Source organism: Miscanthus floridulus, chromosome 2 (assembly GCF_019320115.1).
Source record: "Miscanthus floridulus cultivar M001 chromosome 2, ASM1932011v1, whole genome shotgun sequence".
Lineage (NCBI taxonomy): Eukaryota > Viridiplantae > Streptophyta > Magnoliopsida > Poales > Poaceae > Miscanthus > Miscanthus floridulus.
This window is the reverse complement of record NC_089581.1, coordinates 134,567,233-134,587,795: the sequence shown is the minus strand read 5'-3', so window position 1 is coordinate 134,587,795 and position 20,563 is coordinate 134,567,233. Positions and strand designations below refer to the sequence as shown.

The 20,563-nt window shown below is 40.5% G+C and overlaps 1 protein-coding gene and 1 long non-coding RNA gene across 2 annotated transcripts; both read left to right on the top strand.

The window, feature by feature from the left end:
* The first annotated feature begins 600 nt into the window (after positions 1–600).
* On the top strand, positions 601–3,634 carry LOC136537105 (uncharacterized). Its single transcript, XM_066529185.1, has 12 exons — positions 601–934; positions 1,073–1,177; positions 1,259–1,503; positions 1,835–2,038; positions 2,148–2,240; positions 2,311–2,403; positions 2,483–2,824; positions 2,895–2,957; positions 3,028–3,087; positions 3,178–3,240; positions 3,349–3,441; positions 3,551–3,634. Exons 1-12 carry the CDS (start codon positions 601–603, stop codon positions 3,632–3,634), a joined length of 1,779 nt encoding a protein of 592 aa, XP_066385282.1.
* A 122-nt stretch (positions 3,635–3,756) lies between these two features.
* LOC136539752 (uncharacterized) lies at positions 3,757–4,459 on the top strand. Its single transcript, XR_010779759.1, has 3 exons — positions 3,757–3,797; positions 3,890–4,135; positions 4,223–4,459. It is a non-coding gene; the product is annotated as an uncharacterized lncRNA (long non-coding RNA).
* The last annotated feature ends 16,104 nt before the right edge of the window (positions 4,460–20,563 follow it).

Genomic DNA, 20,563 nt, shown 5'->3' with positions numbered 1-20,563 from the left:
TCCTCAACCTCACAAGTGGTATTTGCCTCATATAGGTTGTGAACTGATTGATCATTATGACAATTTATTTTGACTGAGGATGTCTATTTTACAACTCAAAAAAAATCTTGCATGTCTGGTCTAGACCTGTAGATGAATAAAAAGATTGTTCTTTCTTACATCTTGATATGTGTTGAGGGTCTAATTTATTTCTCTTCATGTAAAAATATTTTGTTGGTGCCTGCAAAGATTAAAAATTTTGGCTAGTTCTGTTTTCCTGCATGTAAAATTAGTTGTTGGTGCCTGCAAAGATTAATTGTCATATTTTGCAATGGTTGGAAATTTAGCAATCTGATATTACTATGTGCTGATATAAGGTTTCAAAATTCTATTGCCTAGTGGCATCAAATCTTTACATACCTGAGCAAAAACACAAGTATTATATATAAAGCTAATATGCCATCCTTTTGACCATTCTATCTGAACCGTAGCACTTCACTTGTTCTCAAGCTCCAAGTTCAAATAACATTACATATATGCACTTTAATCTAATTGTTACTCTTCTGTTATCTTTATTCTTAATTTTCTATTGGTACTATATTTTATTTAGATTGTGCAACCATGGCGGTGGATAATTGGACCATAAATCTTGAATGTGATGGGGCACCTGAAGGAGAGAGACATGTGAAAACGGAAATGGACAGAGATGTGATATGCTACTGGAACCTGATTGATTTGATCAAGGATCATGGATACTCATCAGTTGACTATCTATACTACAAGCGAAAAGATAGATTGGTTGTACTAGAACAAGATACTGAAGTGATGAAAATGCTTAACGAGTGTGAGAGCAAAAAGATTGTTAGCTTGTTTGTGACAAAGGACAGACTGGCCACTTTAGCGCCTACCAAGTCCAACAAAGAACCATCCAAATCTAAACCAAAAAAAACTAAAGGTATTAGAATGAACATATAATTTTACTCTTCTGTATGTATATCTGATTATTCAAGTACAACTTAACTATTCATTATCATGGTAGTTATCAATGATTTATTTTCATCCAAGATTAGCCTATTCAAAATTTGTTTAGCAGGAAGAGGAGGTACAAAGAAAAAGAAAGCATTAAATTTAATGCATACTGAAGCACTATATGCTAACGAGGTTGAGCAGCGCGATGATGAGAACCAGAACACATCAGGTACAAATGTAGTTAGATCAATCTCATTCATATGGACTGTATCTTAACTAGTTACTATCACTGTCATTCTATTTTTAATAGCTAATGGCGACAAAGAACCTAAAAAGCGAAAGGGGACTGTTTTAACACATGTTTGGGATCTACTTGACGGAGATAGGATAGTAGTAAGATGTAATAAGCTTGGACCGCCCATTGGAAAAGAAGGTGGCCTTTTAGGCCAATTTTTGGGCACCATAGCAAGAAATGGTGGTTACTGTCCGGTTGGTGCCAAAGATTGGAGAAAAGTTAAGAAAGACTATGGAGAAACCATCATTCAATTTGTACAGGTTAGCTCTTTCTTCGCTCTTAGCACCTACATCAGTTTGTCTCTAGCCATCTTTGTTTTTGTTTCAGTTCGAAAATAAACCTGATATATCTTGAATAGATGAGAGGTTATTTGGGATGATGATTTGGTTTTTTTATTCAAGTGTAATTGAATTTGTGAAGTGAATTACATCTTAAGTGTTGAGTGCAGTAGCGTTTAGCTCATATAATATTGTGAGCCCACGTGGCCAGATGATAGGCAAGAGTGTTTGGTGCAGATTTCATTGTTTAAAAGATGTGATTGTTATCATGTCATGAAGTCAAATTCATTCTTTAGTGACTTTCTTATTTTAGACAAAGTTCTTGTATCCTCATTCATGTGAGAAATGGATATTCAAATCAATTGGAAGAGATTGGAGAAAATACAAGGCAACATTAAAAAAGACACTATTTAATCCAAAGAAGAAAAGGTCTGTTTTGAACAAGCGTTGTCCAGATGATATTGTTGAAGCTGAATGGAAGGCCCTAGTAGGATACTGGAAGTCCGAAGAAGGAAAAGTAAGGCACCACTATTTACACTGTTTGGTATTTTTTACTATCATCGTCTACTATTGTTGATTTCTACATGTATAATGGTTCATTATTTAATAATTTACTTTTCTTGTAGACCCTTAGTGAAAAGAACAAAATAAGTCGTGAAATGAGGAAGACAACTCATACAGCAGGTACAAAGAGTTATGCTCGTTGGTCTGAGGACATGGTGAGTACATCTTCTCGTAAAAAAATTATATATGATTCTTCTTGCTTTTCCTTTACTACTATTTTTGCAGAGGCAAGCTGATCCTGAAAAAAAACAGCCACATAGAGCAAAGGTTTATCTAGCCACTCACAGGAAAAGGGGAAAAGGGATAAATGAGCCAGTGGTATGCTACATGCACATGGGAACTTTTTTGCAATATATAATTATTTTTGTTTTCTGATGTCTGGATTTCATTGTTGTAGGTTCAATTGGAAAATCTCCTAGACACACAACCAGAGTTAGCACAAAATAGTGAGGGCAGAGTTGCATGGGAAGGTGATGCATTACATCAGGTGTTGGGAGAAGAAAAAGCTGGACAAGTGCACGGCATGGGATTGCTTCCGGTTCCGAAACAAGTTTATGGTCGAAAAACACACCATTTTAAGGACATTAATATAGTTTCACTAGATGGCTCATCATCTGATGTAGAGGTTCACATGTTGGAGGAAATAAGGCAACTCAAAGAGCATTCTAGAATGCAAGACAAAGTTATCGAAGAACTAAAAAACAATCAGAGGCACAATGAGAACCAAGAAGCAACAATGGTAAGAATGTACAGCTTAATTTTGTAACTCTGTATTGAAATGCGTTATTCAAACTTTATATCTTTTTTAGGGAAATTGTGCTAGGAGTGATCACAACAATTCTCAGAATCAAGTACTGAATTCTAAAAGAAAGGTATTTGCACTATTTTCCATGTTTTCACCTAAACTAGTATTTTGGCTTTAATATCCTTTCAAAATTTTAGAGAGTCCAGTGTGGTGCACCCAACCAGAATGAGGGATTCCTCAAACATAGGGATGAATTGGTAAAGTCACCCTTGCTTGTGAATTTAATGCTTATGCATCCATAAAGGATTTTTATAACAGCTAATGCTACTGTCTTTTCTGTTTACTAGAATAAAGAAACATGTGAGTTTGAATTTAGTGATGATGACAATGTACTTTTATCTGGAGAAAAGGTTATCAACTGGTTTCTTGTATTTAAGAACAACAATATACTCTTAGTTTAGTACATGTTAATATTTTACCTACTAATTATCATTTGAACGATTTTGAATTGGAATCAGTGCCAAAGTGACAATAATGACAAGGAAGTAGAAGAAGCAGAAGCACATGCAATATTTGAACGACACCTCCATAATGATTTTGCACCAACAGAGGTACACTATTTCAATGTACCATTGAATAAAATATATTAGACTTGTAATGCTAGTTATTTAAGATGTCTATAACAGTGTATAAATACAATTGCCTTTCTCTTCCGTTCAGTTTGATTCTTGTCAAAGGAGTTCCACCACAAGTAGAATAATACCAAAGAAACAAAAGGTATCTATGAACCACACTTTGCTATAATTATAGTAGATTTTGTGTCTTATTATTTTGTACTTTCATTTGACATGTGTAAGGGACATCATGGAGGGCTTGTAGATACTAGAACGATTGCACACCAGGAGGTGGCTCATGACAAGGCTAAAGCTACAGGCGCCAAACACCTAAACGACTTTCTCTAATGAAGGTAGTTGAACATATCACTTGTTCTAAATGCATGATCACGATGTACAACTAAAGGGTTGCTGGTCACTAAGAGATTATGTCAAATTAATGTAGGTTGGGTCCACAGTGCTACTAATGACTTCGAAATATCCTAATAAGGCTAATGTGGCATATGCAACTCTCTTGAGCACTAATCCAGAAGCCCTTGTTGGTGGAGTTAAGATAGGAAGTCAATTCTACAAAGTGCGTATCAATCATCCTATAACAAAAGATGAGCCATTAGTGAGGCCTATGCTTGGGTGCGACAATATTGGTGATGCTCATGCCAAAGGAGTCCAAATTGCTTGGCCTTCGATGTTTGTATGTTCAAAACTAGCTTTCCTAACTTTACATCAATGTATATATGTGCCTTAATTTGTAATGTTACAACTTAAATTTTCTTTGCAGGTTGAAATGATTAATGGTTGAATTCCTACATCAATGCGCACAGGAAGAAGCAGTGGACTTTAGGAATCATAGCTAGTTCTTGAATTTTTCTTTCTAGTATGGACTACGTGTGTTTGCTCTCTTGAGCCATATCGTTATGTACATATACTACGATTTGTTCTAAACAAGCACTATGTTTGAGATCATTCCACAATATGTGGATCATGCTATGATTATGGAAATTTGTGGTTTATGTGATTTTACAGTGTGTCATATTTGTGCGATTATATAATAATCCTTGTGCCATATGTATTGGAGAAATAAATATGTGTTTCATAATCCGAATATGTTGCAATAGATATAAAAAAGTGTTACAAACCATGTGTTGCTTTGTTTCATATACTGTGCTCTACCATAATGTGGAAGTGTTACTAGAACTAAAAAAAGTGTTACAATAGACATTCTTGTAACACTATGCAAATGTTACGATAGATAAATAAATGTGTTCCACACTATGCATTCTACCATATTGTTAAGTGTTACTAGAGCAAAAAAAAGTGTTACAACAAAAATCATTGTAACACTAGACAAGTGTTCCTGTAGACAAGTAGTTGTGTTACAATAAACCAGTCTATTGTAACATAGCCAATTGGAACACAAAAGAAAATATGTTACTAAGTGAGCTAGTAACACTTTTCCCAATATACAGTAACACAAGTTGGTGTTACTATATCCCTGCGATGTAGTAGTGAGATATGCATGAACCTCGAATACTTATCTTCATGATTGACGGTTAATTTAAATTGCACTATTTCTGATCATGAAATTGTCAAATTTATCTCTTCCATGTTTTATTAATACTGCTAGCATTGTTTGCTGAAAATTTTAGATGCATGAAGACAATCTTGAAAACTCATTTTAAGGTATAAATAAAATGACTGGATAATAACATTGTAATGACGATAGATGCATATTTTTTATGTTGAGTTCTAGTATTATTTCAGGTGACAAAACCATGCACATTGGAATAATATTTCAGTGTTTCAAAAGTTTAAAAGCATGTAATTTAGGAAAACAAAATCATTTTCATTAGAGAGAGTATTTTTCCTAGCTAGCTATTTGAAAAATCTTTAGATACTACAAGACACTACTCTAAGGAGCAGTACAGGTACTAATTTAATTACTGTACTAAGGTTGCTTGAAGCAGAATGGTGGATCAATTTTGTTATTCTCCGTCCATGTGCAAGACAGACTGTATGTAACTTTAATATTGTACATGCTCAGTCGATGCTTGCCTTCAGTCTCCTATAAATAGCAAGGAGCTTAAGAGGTTGTAGCCATCGACCAAGCTGGAGGCAAGATAACTTCAAGTAAACCCATCTGATTAGTTCTTTAACGATTCTTCAGCTAGTTAGTTTCATCACCTTCTCCGAGCTAGCAATGGATTAGTAAACCCATCTGATTAGAAAGAGAAATCACGCTTGTTCATCATGAACAGTTATAATTTTTCTTTTTAATCTCTAGGTAAAATTTGTAACTAGTCTTTCTCCCTCATACTAACTCTAAATGTGATGATTTTTTTTCTAAAATTTTCTAAAATCATGCCCTATCAAGTTACTGTGTTGATTTGGTCATTCTTTTCATTTGACAAAGTTTGAACAATTTAAAATTTCAAATTTAAAAAAATGACAAGTTCTAACAAGATTTTGAAACACCAAATGATTTCAGCTAAAAAAGTGATGAATACCAAAGTTGTATAACTCAACAAGATCTAAAACTTTTATTTTGATCATTTCTTCATCTGATAAAATGAGAGTAAACATTGTTCATAAATCAACATGTCTCTCGTATAGTTTATGAAACTATGAGTGATATATGGATTTGTGAATAATGTTTACTAATACTTTGTCACACGAAGAAGTGACCAAAATAAAAGTTGTAGATAGTGATGAGTTCAACAACTTTTATGTTCATGACATTTCTAGTTGAAATGATTTATGGTTTCAAAATCTTGTTTGAAGCTGCTATTTATCAAAATTCAAAATTTGAATTGTTCAAACTTTGTCAAATGAAAAGTGATCAAAATAAAAGTTGTAGATAGCAATGTGTTCAACAACTTTTATGTTCATGACTTTCTTATTTGAAATCATTTAAGGTTTGAAGTTGCTATTTATTGAAATTCAAAATTTAAACTGTTCAAATTTTGTCAAATGAAAAGATGATCTAAATATAAGTTGTATATCTTGATGAGTTCTACAACTTTGGTTTTCATCTCCTTTGCAGCTGAAGTCATTTAATGGTTGAAAATCAGGTTTGAAGTTATTATTTTTTGAAATTGAAAATTTTTATTGTTCAAAATTAGTGACAAAGGTAGATGACTAGACTAAAATGATGGAGCATGATTTTAGAAAATTTTAGAAAAATAAAACCATTACATTTGGAGTTAGTATGAGAAAGAAAAACTAGTTACAAGTTTCAGCCACAGATTAAAAAGAGAAATCACACTTATTCATCATTGATCATCATTAACAATTGTGATTTTTCTTTTTAATCTCTGGGTAAAATTTGTAACTAGTCTTTCTCCCTCATACTAACTTCAAATGTAATGATTTTTTTTCTAAAATTTTCTAAAAGCATGCACTATCAAGTTACTGTGTTGATTTGGTCATTCTTTTCGTTTGACAAAGTTTGAACAATTCAAATTTTCAAATTTAAAAAAATGACAAGTTCTAATAAGATTTTGAAACACCAAATAATTTTCACTGAAAAGTGATGAATACCAAAGTTGTATAACTCATCAAGATCTACAACTTTTTATTTTGGTCATTTCTTCATCTGACAACATTTCATAAATTAACATGTCTCTCGTATAGTTCATAAAACTATGAGTCATATGTGGATTTGTGAATAATATTTATTAATAATTTGTCACATAAAGAAGTGACCGAAATAAAAGTTGTAGATAGTGATGAGTTCAACAACTTTTATGTTCACGACGTTTATAGTTGAAATCATTTTAAGTTTCAAAATCTTTTTTGAAGTTGTTATTTATTGAAACTCAAAATTTCAACTGTTCAAATTTAGTCAAATAAAAAGATGACCAAAATAAAAGTTATAGATAGTGATGTGTTCAACAACTTCTATGTTCATGACTTTGTTATTTGAAACCATTTCAGGTTTCAAAATCTTATTTGAAGTTGACATTTATTGAAATTCAAAATTTGAACTATTCAAATTTGTTCAAATGAAAAGATGACCAAAATATAAGTTGTACATCTTGATGAGTTCTACAACTTTGATGTTAACAAAATTTTCATTTGAGGTCATTTAGTGTCCTAAAATTCTATTAGTTGTTTTGAAATTCAAATTTTAAAATTTTAAAATATTATTTTTGTAAAGAAGAAAATATAAAATTATATCTATATATATAATAAAATTGTTTATATATACATATATTTATGTATATAGAATAATAAACAAACTAATATATAAATTTACATGTTCATTATATATGAATGAATTATAGAATTAGTGATTAAAATAAATTGCAAAATATTTGTAGGGGCGGCTAACTCAGAAGCCGCCCCTACAAATGCCCTCTTGTATATAAGCCAGAGCCGCAAAAATATTCTAAGTCAGGGCACGATTCTTCCTTTCAGACGCCGTTAGGCTGCCAAACCCGCCGCCACCGTGCCCGTGCACGCCCGGGCGCCGCCACCGTGCCCGTGCGCGCTTCCTCTCACCTCCGCTGGCCCGTGCATGCCCGACCGCGCGCTTCCTCTCACCTCCGCTCCATTCTCCGCTGGGACCCATTGTGGAACCCTAGTCATGTGCAACGCCATTCCTCCATGAAACCCTAGCCATGGGCAACGCCGTCCCTCGCGTCCCCTATCTTGCCATCGACGTCAGCACCGAAGAAATGAGGTGCGGTCCCCGACATCCTCTCCCCCTTCGTCGTCGTCAATGCCCAAGGAGACGAGGCGCGGCCCACCGCTTCCCCGCCCTCCCCCTACGCCAGGTGCCTAGATCCTCATCGTGTCCTTCATCGGCGATGAGCACCCACCAGGTATGCGTGCCCCTTCTCTTCCCTTGCTGTTGCGGCTAATGTCCTATTGATCCTGCCCTAGGGTTCGGTCGATTGCTCTTGTGTTAGATTTTTTGTTTCCTTAGATGCGATGGTGGTATGAGTCCTCTGATTTGTAGGATTTTGGTTCCTGCGTTTGTTGGTTTCGTTGAGGATGATAATGATGAGTAGGGTGTTGAATTGGTAGCAGAATATTTGTGACTTGGGCTTATTACGGTCAAGCGTGAATATTAGAGGTCTCGGCTGGACAAAAACTCTTTTTATTCAACAAACAGATAATTGGTTCTTAAACCCTTGACATTTTAAAATGGTATTTTCATGAGGACTTCTAGATTGTGGTGGACTACAAAAGATGATGTGGAACAGACTAATACTGAACACAAAGGAAAAGATCAATAACGAAGCTATTTTGTGTATACCAAAGTTGACTAAGATTGACATCTAAAGAAGACACAAATAGTGTAAAAAAATCTCTCCACACACCCACCAAGGAAAAAACAATAGAACGACCTTGCCTAAGGTGTTTGAAAAAATTGATGCTTCTGGTACCTGCTGCACTTCTACCATTGTTTCTACATCACCAACACTATATTATTATGGTGCTTCGATCTTAAAATACAATATCTAACTCTACTCAAACACATAGTATGGCATAGTTCAATGGTGTCCACACATTAGGTTCTCCACCATGTGAAGAAATAAAAATTCAATTTATTTTCCATAATACTTCATGTAACATTGCAACACAGTCCCTGCACTGCATGATGGGCAATCAAGAGGTGGACTTCAAACTTTATGTAGGCACTCTTTTTTCCATTTAGAATTAAAATATCATGTGAGAAAGAACCATTGGTTCTGATCTTTATCACAGGTTTGATGTCAAACATATTTCCTTATCGTACATATATAACAGTATGCAAGGGGATACAAATGACTCGACACTTGTTCAAATGAACCAAAATGTTGAGCACAACTATGTGATAGAGATTACCAAATGATCTCAACAAGGATAAAACAATGCAAATGACTGAAACACTAATTGCAGTAACAAAGATGTCTAGGATTGGATAGATCGACCTACAATGTTATACTAACTCAGAGAAAAACTAACTTACACATACTATGTATGAAGTATTCTAACATATGTCAAGACCAAATATAGCAATCCTACTGATCTTCTTTCAACTTCATTGTCTTTTGCATGTGTTTCCAGCACAAATTCATCGGTTCACTATTACACATGGAAAAACAATGCACCTAAAAAGTTCAAAATTGAAAAATGAAGGCATGTCAATGCAAATTAAATCAAATCACAATGAAATGATATTACCTCATAACTTGTGCAAGGTTTGCTTCTAGATTGGAAGTTGTCAAAGAACTATCCCCATATGTACAACTATTTTGTCAATTCATTCAAAGTCGGCTAAAGCTTACAGACCGCACCTGCAAAAACAAAGTACAATGCACCAAATTAAACTACACATCCACCAAATTAATCAAATTATAGATGCATCTAATCAAAGAAGCAAGGGCCGGGCTTTCAGAAATCCAAGCATGGTCCAAAGCTAGTTGATTTACCTATACGGAAGGCTGCTGTAGGTGAAACCTGGCCGGCATTGGTATGCTTGCTTGCTTCCACGCACCCATCTGGTTCGTCCTCCGCTGTTGCTTCTCTGGTTCCATCGGTTGATGATGCAAACTATAGCAATCTGAGGTGGCTGTGGGTATTCTTCCTATTGGTGCTTTTTTGTCTTCTTGTGTTTTCTCATGTCTTTCATCAAACCGTGGGATACGTCCATTCCCAAGAAACTGTTGTAGGCATGCCTACCTGATGGCTGGGATGGACGTGTCCCATGCTTCCATGGGAGCCATGAACTTGCCTCAGCAATTTGTGTTCTTATTTGCCACCTGGGATGATTGTAGTTAGCTTGCAAGATGATCATAAGTTAGTTTGTAGTTAGTTGAGGCCTGCATTTTTTTGTGCCTATGATGTCCACCATTTTTTTGACTGAGGCTAATACAATTGTGAGATCCTTTTCATACCTATGAAGATAACAGTGCCAGTTGAGTAATGGATTATGCACATTGATGACCTTAGACTTGTGAGGTATTGGAGCATTGTTTCTTCTATCTCCTGCTTATGCTTCTCATGGCTATCATCAAACCATGTGAGACATCCATGCCCAAGCAACAGCTGGGTGGTTGTGATAATCTAATGGCTGGGCTAGATGTCTCTCATGGTTTTATGTTTGTCATGATCTTGGTTTTCTACTATCTGTTTGAGGTTTGTTGTTGTCTATGTTTCTTAAGCTCCAAGTTCAAGGTCAAATGAAAAGGCAATTAAATGAACTATCCCTCATCTTATCAACATATTATACTTGCTTTCATCGATCTGCATCTATCTATCTTCAATCCATCCATCTAGCATTGGTTCCTTCCTTCATCATGAACTACCACTGCTCATGTTTGCAATGATATGAGATGGATGCTACTGCTCTGCATCATCATGTTCATATATGCTCTTCATTCCCTACTAACTAGCTCTTTTGCTGTTGGTACACCTGTCCATCATATTATTCCTTCCACATATATATCATGGGCCTTGGCTGCTGCCTGCTGCATGTAGATGCAGCTAGCCTGCAGGCCAGCCCTTGCATTGAGAGATATTTCACAGGAACTCCTTGTGATGCCTACAATAGTTTTTTGCGCCCATCTACTTGTTGCCTGTGCTGCCTATGATGAACCACCATAGCTTCCTGTGATGCCTGTGATGTACCCTAGCAGCATGTACCACTGCCTATGATGCCATTTTTTTACCTGAGCACTGAGCATATGTCATTTTCTATGATTGTTACTACCTATGATGCCTCTATTATGTTTCAACTGAGCATGTCATTTTTGCCTACTAATGGGGCTGCCTGCTACACTAAGTTCACTGGTTCACTAGAGTTTTGCCTGCTGTTGCTCTATCTACTGCTAGTTGTTTTTTTGCCTGCTCCTCTATTGATATCGCACTGAACTGAGTCATAATTTTGTTCCATTGAGTTTTGAGGGATAGTGCCGAGGGAGGCTTATTACTGATGAGGGTGGAACATGGCGAGCACGCCCCAATGCAACAGGCAGGCACCAGCCTTGGGGTTGTAGTTTTGCTATATAGTCTGCCAACTCTTTATACAATAAATAAACTGAATGTTGTTTGCATTTTTCTTTCTTTCCTTTTACTGGGAATGATCTGATCTAGCTATGTGATCCAAATAATTTGTGCTGCTGCTGCTTCGAATACATGCCATGTTTTTTTAATGCTACTCTAGTCCGATCCAATGGTTTTGTAATGTTTGTCCTATGATGTGATGACCTTTTCTGCTAGGGTGGAGTGGACAAGACTAGTGAAATTTTGCCTATGAACTGTCCTCTAGTCGATGGTTGCATCCCCATGTGTGGATGAATCTGGTAGCAAATGCGGTACTTTGCGCATTGTTTCACATTCCATTGAACAGGAATTACATTGCATTACATGATAAAGTATGTGAAGTTTGATTAATTTATTATCCTATAAGCTGGCTGCTCCTACTTCTACTTGCTACACTTACTCCTGTCGTTGCTCCTACTACTTGCTGACTGCTCCTACTTCTACTTGCTACTCCTACTATTGCTCTTCTTTCAGTGATGCTCCTACTACTACTCCTAAGTGGCTACTACTCTTACTCTACTACTACCACTCTACTGCTACACTTACTCTACTCTACTACTTTCTACTTACTACTACAACTTGCTACTTCTAGCTACTAACTGTTGGCTGCTGTGTTGATCAAATCTGACCTTTACTACTACTGTCTTACTACTCCTTTACTACTATTGTTTTTAAATGACCTTTACTAGTACTCTACTCCTAATCCTATTCTACACTACTCCTATTGTCTACTATACTACTACTCTACTTCTACTACTCTACACTACTCCTACTGTCTCCTCCTCCTACTCTACTAGTACTACTAGCTGCTGGTGCTGGTGCTGTCAATTTTTTCTTATACTGCTAGTGCTAGCTACTAGTGCTGGTTGATGCTCTCTACTACTCTACTCTACTGCTCTACCCCTACTGCTATACTTACTCCTACGACTACTCTACTCTACTCTACAACTCTAGTACTCTTATATGGTTATGTTGGTGGCTAGTGGTGCTAGTTATGCTCTATCTACTACTCTACTCTATCTACTATACTACTCTACTCTATGTACTACTACTCTACTCTATGTACTGCTGCTACTCTTCTCTCTGTGACTACTGCTGCTGGCTACTACTCGTTTTTTGCCAAATCTCCCCTCTCCTCTCCTCTCCTCTTTTTTGTTTTGCCGATGATAAAATTGTCCAAGTCCATACATTATATGGAATATGAGCTGATGATCAAGAACTTGTGAGGAACTTGACATCATTAGCAGCTACCCCTACATTACCTTCTCCTCTCTTCTCTGTTATGATGCCTTGATGCTCCAAGTTCAAGATCAAATAATGATTGACATGTTTCTGAGGCCTCTGCTACTGCTACTACTCATTTTTTATATTGTTGTTTTATAGGACTACTTTGGTTTATAGACCTTTTTTATTTCTTATACCTTCTCGCGTACCTAAAGCACATTTTCTTGCATCTATTAGAACAAAGCACGAAATAATGTCACGGACACCAGATAGTGTAGCCCAATGCCCCGAGCATGATGAGCAGCCAACCTATGAGGAGCAAGCACTAGAGGACCAGCTTACTCAGGAGTAGTTCGATAACGAGTTAGAAAAGGATCTAGAAGTGATGCTTACTCAGGAGCAGTCTAACGAGGAGGAAGGGGGAGCAGAAGGAAAAGCAGGAGATGCTGCTGAAGGTGAAGAAGAAGAGGATGATGATGATGAGGACTCAGAAGAGGGATATGTAAGTCCCGAGGATCCTTTCCCACGTGAAGCCAAAATGAGGCCAATGGAGGAAGATTTGGATAAGGATTTTGACCTGAATGAGGAGGTAGAGAAAAAGCCTTAGCTTGTAAATTTTGCTAAAGCTTTGGTTGTGTTACCTCTGCTAACACTTTGACCTATCATATATATAGGTCCCTCCTAAAACTCAGAAAAGACGATGTCGATGTCTACGACACCTTGCTGGATAAGACAGAGTAGAGGACATGAGAGTAGAGGCAATGGCCATAGAGATGGACATTGAGGCCTCTGCTCCACAACCTCAAGACACAACCACGACTACCAAGCCTAAGAGGAAACAAGGGGATAGAAAAACAAATCAATATCCAGATAAGGCATGCTATGTGATAATGAAGGTCAGGCCAGCAGGGGAGATCCTTAAGCCAAAGGAATTAAGAGGATGATTCCATAATACGATCGGAGCCCTAGTAAGAGATAAATTGAACCCAGCAATCCCTAACTGGAAAGAGGTACCAGAGAAGAAAAAGGATGAACTATGGGATAGGCAGCTGAAGCTCAATTTTAGATTTCCAGAGGGTAAGCATGAACTGGTAAAAAATGCTTTTAGGATCATGGGACAGTCATTCCAACGTTGGAGGTCGGAGCTCAACAAGAAGTATATCCAAAAGGGGTTAACTCCCTTCAACGAGTTCGGCAACATAACTCCAAGTCAAAGGGAGGAGCTCGTGGCTCAGAAGACTTCACCGGAGGCATTGGAGCTCAGTGCCCGTAACATCGAGCTGACGAAGAGGAACAAACACCACCATCATCTAAGCCCTGGTGGCTACTATGCCAAGGAAGAGTAGTTGAGGAAGATGAACGAAGAGGCCGCAGCTGCTGGGAATATCGATGTGATGAATTTGAAGGTACGCTTAAGGAATTGTATATATGCGAGGAGTACAGAATCATCCAACGGTAATCTTAAATTTGATAAGCCGGAGACCCAAGAGGCAGTATCAAGGATACTGAAATATGCTGAAGACACGGAGAACGGCTCATTCAATCCTTCTAGAGAGAGGGACGAGCTTAGCCTTGGCTTAGGAAACAAGGAGCACACATGCAGCACTAGGGGGCTAGGGAAAAGGATGACCTGGAAGCATGGATTCGAAGAGGATAGGCACATGTATAAGAAACATGGCAGAGACTGGGAGACTAATCTTGAGCTCCAAGTAAAGGCTCTAGTTGCGAAGGCATTGGAGGAGCAAGGACTGTCTATGGAGCCACGAACATTAATGATGCCACTGGGAGAACTGGCATTAGTTGGCAACCCTCCAAAAGTTCCTAGCAGCCAAGGTTCCACTGCAGCCACAACCCCTGTCGATCGCATATGGGAACCAACTAGTTGCAACTTGGTGTTTCTCAACGGACGACAGAACATTGTGATGGAGGTGGCAACGGGTGTGGCACATCCTCTCGGTGGCTTACACCACAATAATAAGATACCGCTGGACTACACTAGGGTTGAGGTGCATACTGTGAAGCTTGAGTTCATGCAGTGGAGGATAGACTATGCAACTCCTGAGGGGCTGGTGTTACTTAGAGATGTAATGGGGTAGTTCATCCTCTGGCACAAACGGGACATTATATTGACTGCTTCTTCGCCGCCTCCCCCTCTCCCTAATTTGGAGTGATTGTTGAGGACGGGGATATATTTTCACCGTCTCATGACCACCACATTCCTGAGATGCCACATTCTTCCTAGCCTCCTAGCGAGCATGTGTCTGATAAGCCACAACCTTCTCTAGCTTGTACCGAGCAAGTGCATGATGAGATGCCACAGTCTTCTCAACAAGCGCAACCGATACATGAACAACGAGTGCCTCCTGAAGAAGGTGATGCACAAGAAGATGAGGACATGCATGAATGGGAACTTCGAGAGAAGCATCCAATCATCATAAGGCCAATTTATGTTCCGATGAAAGACGTCTCGTCGGTGCACAAGTGGTATGCCCATGACCAGTTCAAGCCTGAGAACCAAGTTAAAAAAGTCCCATCACGGGCTTCTGAGGAGGCCATCACTAGCAAACTCCACCAAACAGCAAAGTAGTATCCAAATGTTGATGCCATCAAATGGTCAAAGGATTGCCCGAAAACATATGAAAGAGGCAAGCCCTTTCTACCAAATCAGGACATCCAGCGTCTACCACTTGGAATGAGAAGGTTCCATGATTGGTACTTGCGTGTTCTCCCAACAAGTATAGACCTCATACAAGCATGCTTTCCCACTGGCACATTTGGAAGCCCAACCGGTAATTATATTTGACTTCAATGACATGCAGACATGCATTCACCTCGGAGCAATGGAGATGAATCTAATTTGCACGTGGTGCCTGTAAGTCCTTGTCCTCCCTATATGATATGAATGTAATCTTTGGATTTTGTTGTAACTAACCCACGTCATGATTTGTAGAATGCAAGTGCACATTGTAAAACAAATGCCAAGTGTGAAAGCCGGGTATATATACCCTCAAGCTATAGCATAAACAAATTTTAATTACCCTAAACAGTGGAAACTGGATGACAAAGAGCTAGCTGCTGGAAAGACCCTTCCAGAGAAAGCGGACATCCGTACAAAGAAACTAAGGCAAGAGTCCCTTAAGGTTTCGGCATACATTGCCCTGGCTTTTAAAATTCTCCAACAGCACTCTACTATATGGCTACCATACAACTTCGAGTAAGTTCAACTCTATACTTAAAGCTTTGTTCGATATATTTTATTCGATGCAAAAGAGCTTATCTAGTTCTATAATTAAATCTATGCAGCAACCACTGGATTTGTATAGGCGTCGATGTCGGGAGGAGCATGGCATGGGTCTTTGATTCAAAAGATAGGGACCCGGTGACATACAAAGACTTCATATCGATTCTCAAGACGTATACATATCGACAATCCTCATTAGCTTATATGTTTGTATACATACTTGTAACGTTCACTTTTGAATACTAACAAGTTGTATTTGCTAAAATAATTCGAACAAGGCATTTAGGTTCTATGTCACTAAACATCACAGAAGGCATGATCCAGCAAGGAAGAAAAAACTGGCTATAAAAACACTATGTGCGGTAAGTGTAACTTACTTCTTCAGTACTCCATTACATGGCCGTCAAAAGCATTACTTAATATTTTCATATGCAAAACACACAGTGCCCCAAGCAGAAGCCTGGGAGTGTACATTGTGGATACTATGTATGTTCTATGATGAGTAACACCGGTGCCTACAGGAGACACCCCTCAAGGATAAGTTTGAACCTCTTCACCCGTAGTATAAAAACTTCATACATGGTATAAAATACTAAACCAAAACTTATTCTCTTGTAGTGGAAAGAAGAGAAAGAAATGAAAAGAGACCCAAACAAGGATGACCAACTCTTAGAGCTCGTCGGCGACCTTTGCAACTTCATATTAGACCAGATTGTACACGTCAAAGGCACCTACCATGACCGAGAGTCTGACTTAGGTAGAAATCCTCAGTACCAACACCTTCGTGAGACCGAAAGGCTAGCTCTAGGCCGTTGATAACAATGTGTATGGAATTTGACTTTGGTTTTACCTTGTGAATTATGTCTATTTAATGATGGATTGTATATATTCTTATGAATTATACTTGTAATTGTAGTTTATATAATACTCTTGAGCGAACGCGGTTCGGAGGCTGCGTTTTGCGAATCACGGGCCGTAGTTAAGTTTCGCGCGTTTCATGCCGCGGGCGATTCCCGGTCGCGCGTTGGTCGCGGGGCGTTCGGCGGGATTATCTCGCTTTCCTCGCTCACTCGCAACGCGAACGCGGGAATACGCGGAAACAAACAGGGCCATATGTGTCGAATTTGAATTGTAAATTTGAATTTTTTGTGTGGAAAAATGTACTGTAGGGACGGTTCTAGACTGAACCGCCCCTACAAACAGGTATTATAGGGGCGGCTGGTAGTACAGCCGTCCCTACAAATCGATTTATAGGGACGGCTGATAATATCAGCTACCTCTACAAATCGATTTGTAGGGGCGGTCTGAGAACCGCCCCTACAAATGCATGATTTGTAGAGACGGTTTGGTAGGGGCGGCTAACCAAACCGCCCCTACAAATAGTCTTGAGCCGCCCCTACAAACACTGTGTGACGTAGTGGTTGTCTTAGGGAGCGTTGAAGCTAGCTTCGATACTTTTCTTGGTCATCAATGCGACGACCTATTCTTAATAGAACCGATCTTATTTTCACTACAAGAGGAATTTCGTGCTTCCGTGAGAGCCTCCCTATCTCCTGATTGAGCTTGTGTGGTAGATATTGCCAAATAGGGTCGATAGTAGTACACTGTTTGGGACGGAGTCCGGACCCTTCTCACCTCCTATGAGTTGTCTGACGAACAACTGTTTCTGAGTGGGGTAAAATAACCCACTTGCCACTAAACAAAAATGGTGTCAGTTCTTCCTTAGTATTATAAGATGCATGGATGCAATCATGCATGCTAAAGTGCACCGGCTACGTAGGACATGTTTGTTTGCCTGGACAGTTTTGCCTGGTTGGTTCGTATTAGTACGGCCAGGGTATGCAGTGGTCGATCCAATAGGTGCAGTTTGCTGTGTTTGGTTCTATTTCCCTAGAGAGCCAGGTTAGATAGAGATCTTGTTTGTTTACCTGCACATTGGTATGTGGTGACATTAGAGTAGGATGTGGTAGAACTACCACTCAGTTGTTTCTCTTCTCTTCTTCTCGACATTTTTACAAACACGTTGAATGCAGACATGGCGGCGGCGGCGGCGGCGGCGGCGGCGGCTGTCAAGCAACTTGCGGTTGTCCGCGTTGCGTGTCCGTGGCCGGCTCAAGCGCCGAGACCCAACCGAGGCATCGCCGCATCGGGCCACCACCGGCTGTAGCTCCCGGAGGCGTCCCCACCGCCCATGCCGGCGCTCGCACTGGAAGACGATCCGCCTGGCTTCGCGGCCAGCGACGACCCACCCACGCCATCGCTGATCGAGAGCTCCGTCGCCGACGCATGCTGCAGAGGCATGGCCCGCTCGTCGAGTCTCTCCCACTGCCCAGGCCTAGCCAAGCGAGGGTGCCACCGCGGGCGCCAGTGCCGTCGCGCCCAAGAAGATGACCGGCACGGGAGTCGCCAACGCTCATCGAGCAGGGCGTCAGGGGCAGCGCCAGGGGTGGGAAGACGTGCGGCGGCCGGGTGAGGACGGCCTCCGACAGAAGGCCGCAGCGTCGGACCCGGCGGAGATGCGCTCACGTTCACGTCATCGTGAGAAGCGGTGGGTGAGAGAGATTCGGGAGGTGAGGGAAACAGCCGCTGCTGCACCGAGGGAGCCGGGCCCTGAAAAAACGTAGTCCTGTTTCGTTTCCCTGGATGCAAGGCCTAACGTGCTTTAAGCACCTTGCTAGCGTGGCCCATGAGCTGTCCAGGATAACAAACAAGAGGAATTGCAGCTAGCGGGCTGTCCGGAAAGGCCGTCTAGACAAACAAACACGTTCATAACCTCAAGTTACTTCATGTAATAAATTCTTATTATATTTGTATCGTCTCTCGGTTTTTCAGTACTTAAAAAAGGGTCTTAATTCTTTATCGATTCTTGAACACAACGAAGCCCCAACTTTAATTTACACTACTACATAATTGATTTTGCAAGACAGTGCCCAAACATTAACCGAGGCGGTCACAAAATTTAACCGCCGCCAAAAATACCGAGCGATTAACGGAGGCGGTCGTTTCCATTTACGGAGGCGGTTACATTTGCCCGCCTCGTAAAATCAATTAATGGAGGCGGTCAAAAACCAATCGCCTCCTAAAATCGATTAACTAGTCCATTTACGGAGGCGGGCATCTTAAGACAACTGCCTCCATAAATCTATTTTTGGATAAGGTTATTTTATAAGGCCCGCCTCCAAAGATTTGGCCCAACCCATTACTATTCCTAGGCCCAATACCTAGTGTCGAGTATATAAAGTAAATGAAAACCCTAACTGGCGTACTCCCTCCCAGTCCACTCGCACAGACGCCTCCCTCCCTCCGGTTCCTCTCTCCACCACCGCCTCCCTCTCTCTCTCGCACAGACGACCGCCTCCCTCCCTCCCTCTCTCTGGTCCCTCTCTCTCCACGGCCTCCCTCTCTCCGGGGCACGGTGGCGTGGGTCCATAGGGTCAGGCGACGCGCGGTGGTGTGGATCCGTGGGGTCTAGCGGTGTGCGGCACGCGGTGGCGTGGGTCCACGGGGCCGGTCTGCGTTGTGTCACGGGGCCTGGGGTCGTGGTGCCGTAGGGACTGGCGGCGCGCGATGCGCGGTGGCGCGGGGTTGGATGGTAGAGGTAGGTCATTCTCTCTCCCCGTCTCCCTCTCTCTTCCTCTCTTCATCTCCCTCACTCGTCGCTCTCTCCACTTTGCAGATCTACAGTCGATAGGTCCTTCTCCGGCAAGGGCGGGTCTAGATCCGACCACGACGGGGCCAGATCCGGTGATGGCAGGTCCAGATCTAGCCACCGAGCCAGATCTGGCGATGGTAGGGCCAGATCCGGCGACGACGGGGAGTCTTGAGCTAGATGCGGCAGCGTGGATGCGACGGTGGGGGGCTCGATTGGGCTCCACAGTGGGCACGATTGGGCTCACTGGGGCTTTTTCGCCCGCCTTTGTTAATGGATTAACCAAGACGGGTAGGGCAACCGCCTCCGTTAAGTCATGATTAACCATGACCTTTGATGGGAGGCAGTTGCAATGCCCACCTCCATTAACCCTTTTTGCCTGTTGAAAGGTTCTTGTTTGGTTTTGGTAATTGAGTGACAACCTTAGGTGGACTAATATGTTTAAGTGAGATACACAGGTGATTAGTCCATTGGTACATGTGTGTGAGCAACATATGCCATGACAGTGATGATGGCTCAAAGATGTTGCAAAGCTCACACTTGTGATGATGAAGGAGCTTATTGCTCATGAGACATGATATGGAGTCATGTGATCAAGGTGGAGAAGATCAAGACATGACTTGGCTTGATGGACCAGTTGCAAGCGTGAAGGGCAAGTCGGAGGCTTTGGAGTAATAGACCACGTGGTGGTGAAGCTTGAGCAAGACTTAGCACCGATGGACGAAGGCAATGGTGAAAAACAAGTGAAGTCAAGATCGATGAACCAATATGATCATGTGATGATATGAAGTAGATCATATCATCGTTGTTCATGTTGGTGCTTGTGTTGCATTAACATTGGAGGAGATGGAATGGAATGCGCAAGGCAAAGGTATAACCTAGGGCATTTTATTTCACCAGTCATAGGTGTGTAGAGAAGTTGATGACCGGATTTAGGATAGATGGCCGTACTATCAAAAGGGGCAAACTTGTTT

Bases quoted from the DNA above. Each gene is read 5' to 3' on its own strand.
- LOC136537105 (XM_066529185.1), top strand. From the start codon at position 601: ATGGCGGTGGATAATTGGACCATAAATCTTGAATGTGATGGGGCACCT. The intron at 1,178-1,258 runs GTACAAATGTAG...TATTTTTAATAG, and splicing joins TGAGAACCAGAACACATCAG to CTAATGGCGACAAAGAACCT. The intron at 3,442-3,550 runs GTACACTATTTC...TCTTCCGTTCAG, and splicing joins ATGATTTTGCACCAACAGAG to TTTGATTCTTGTCAAAGGAG.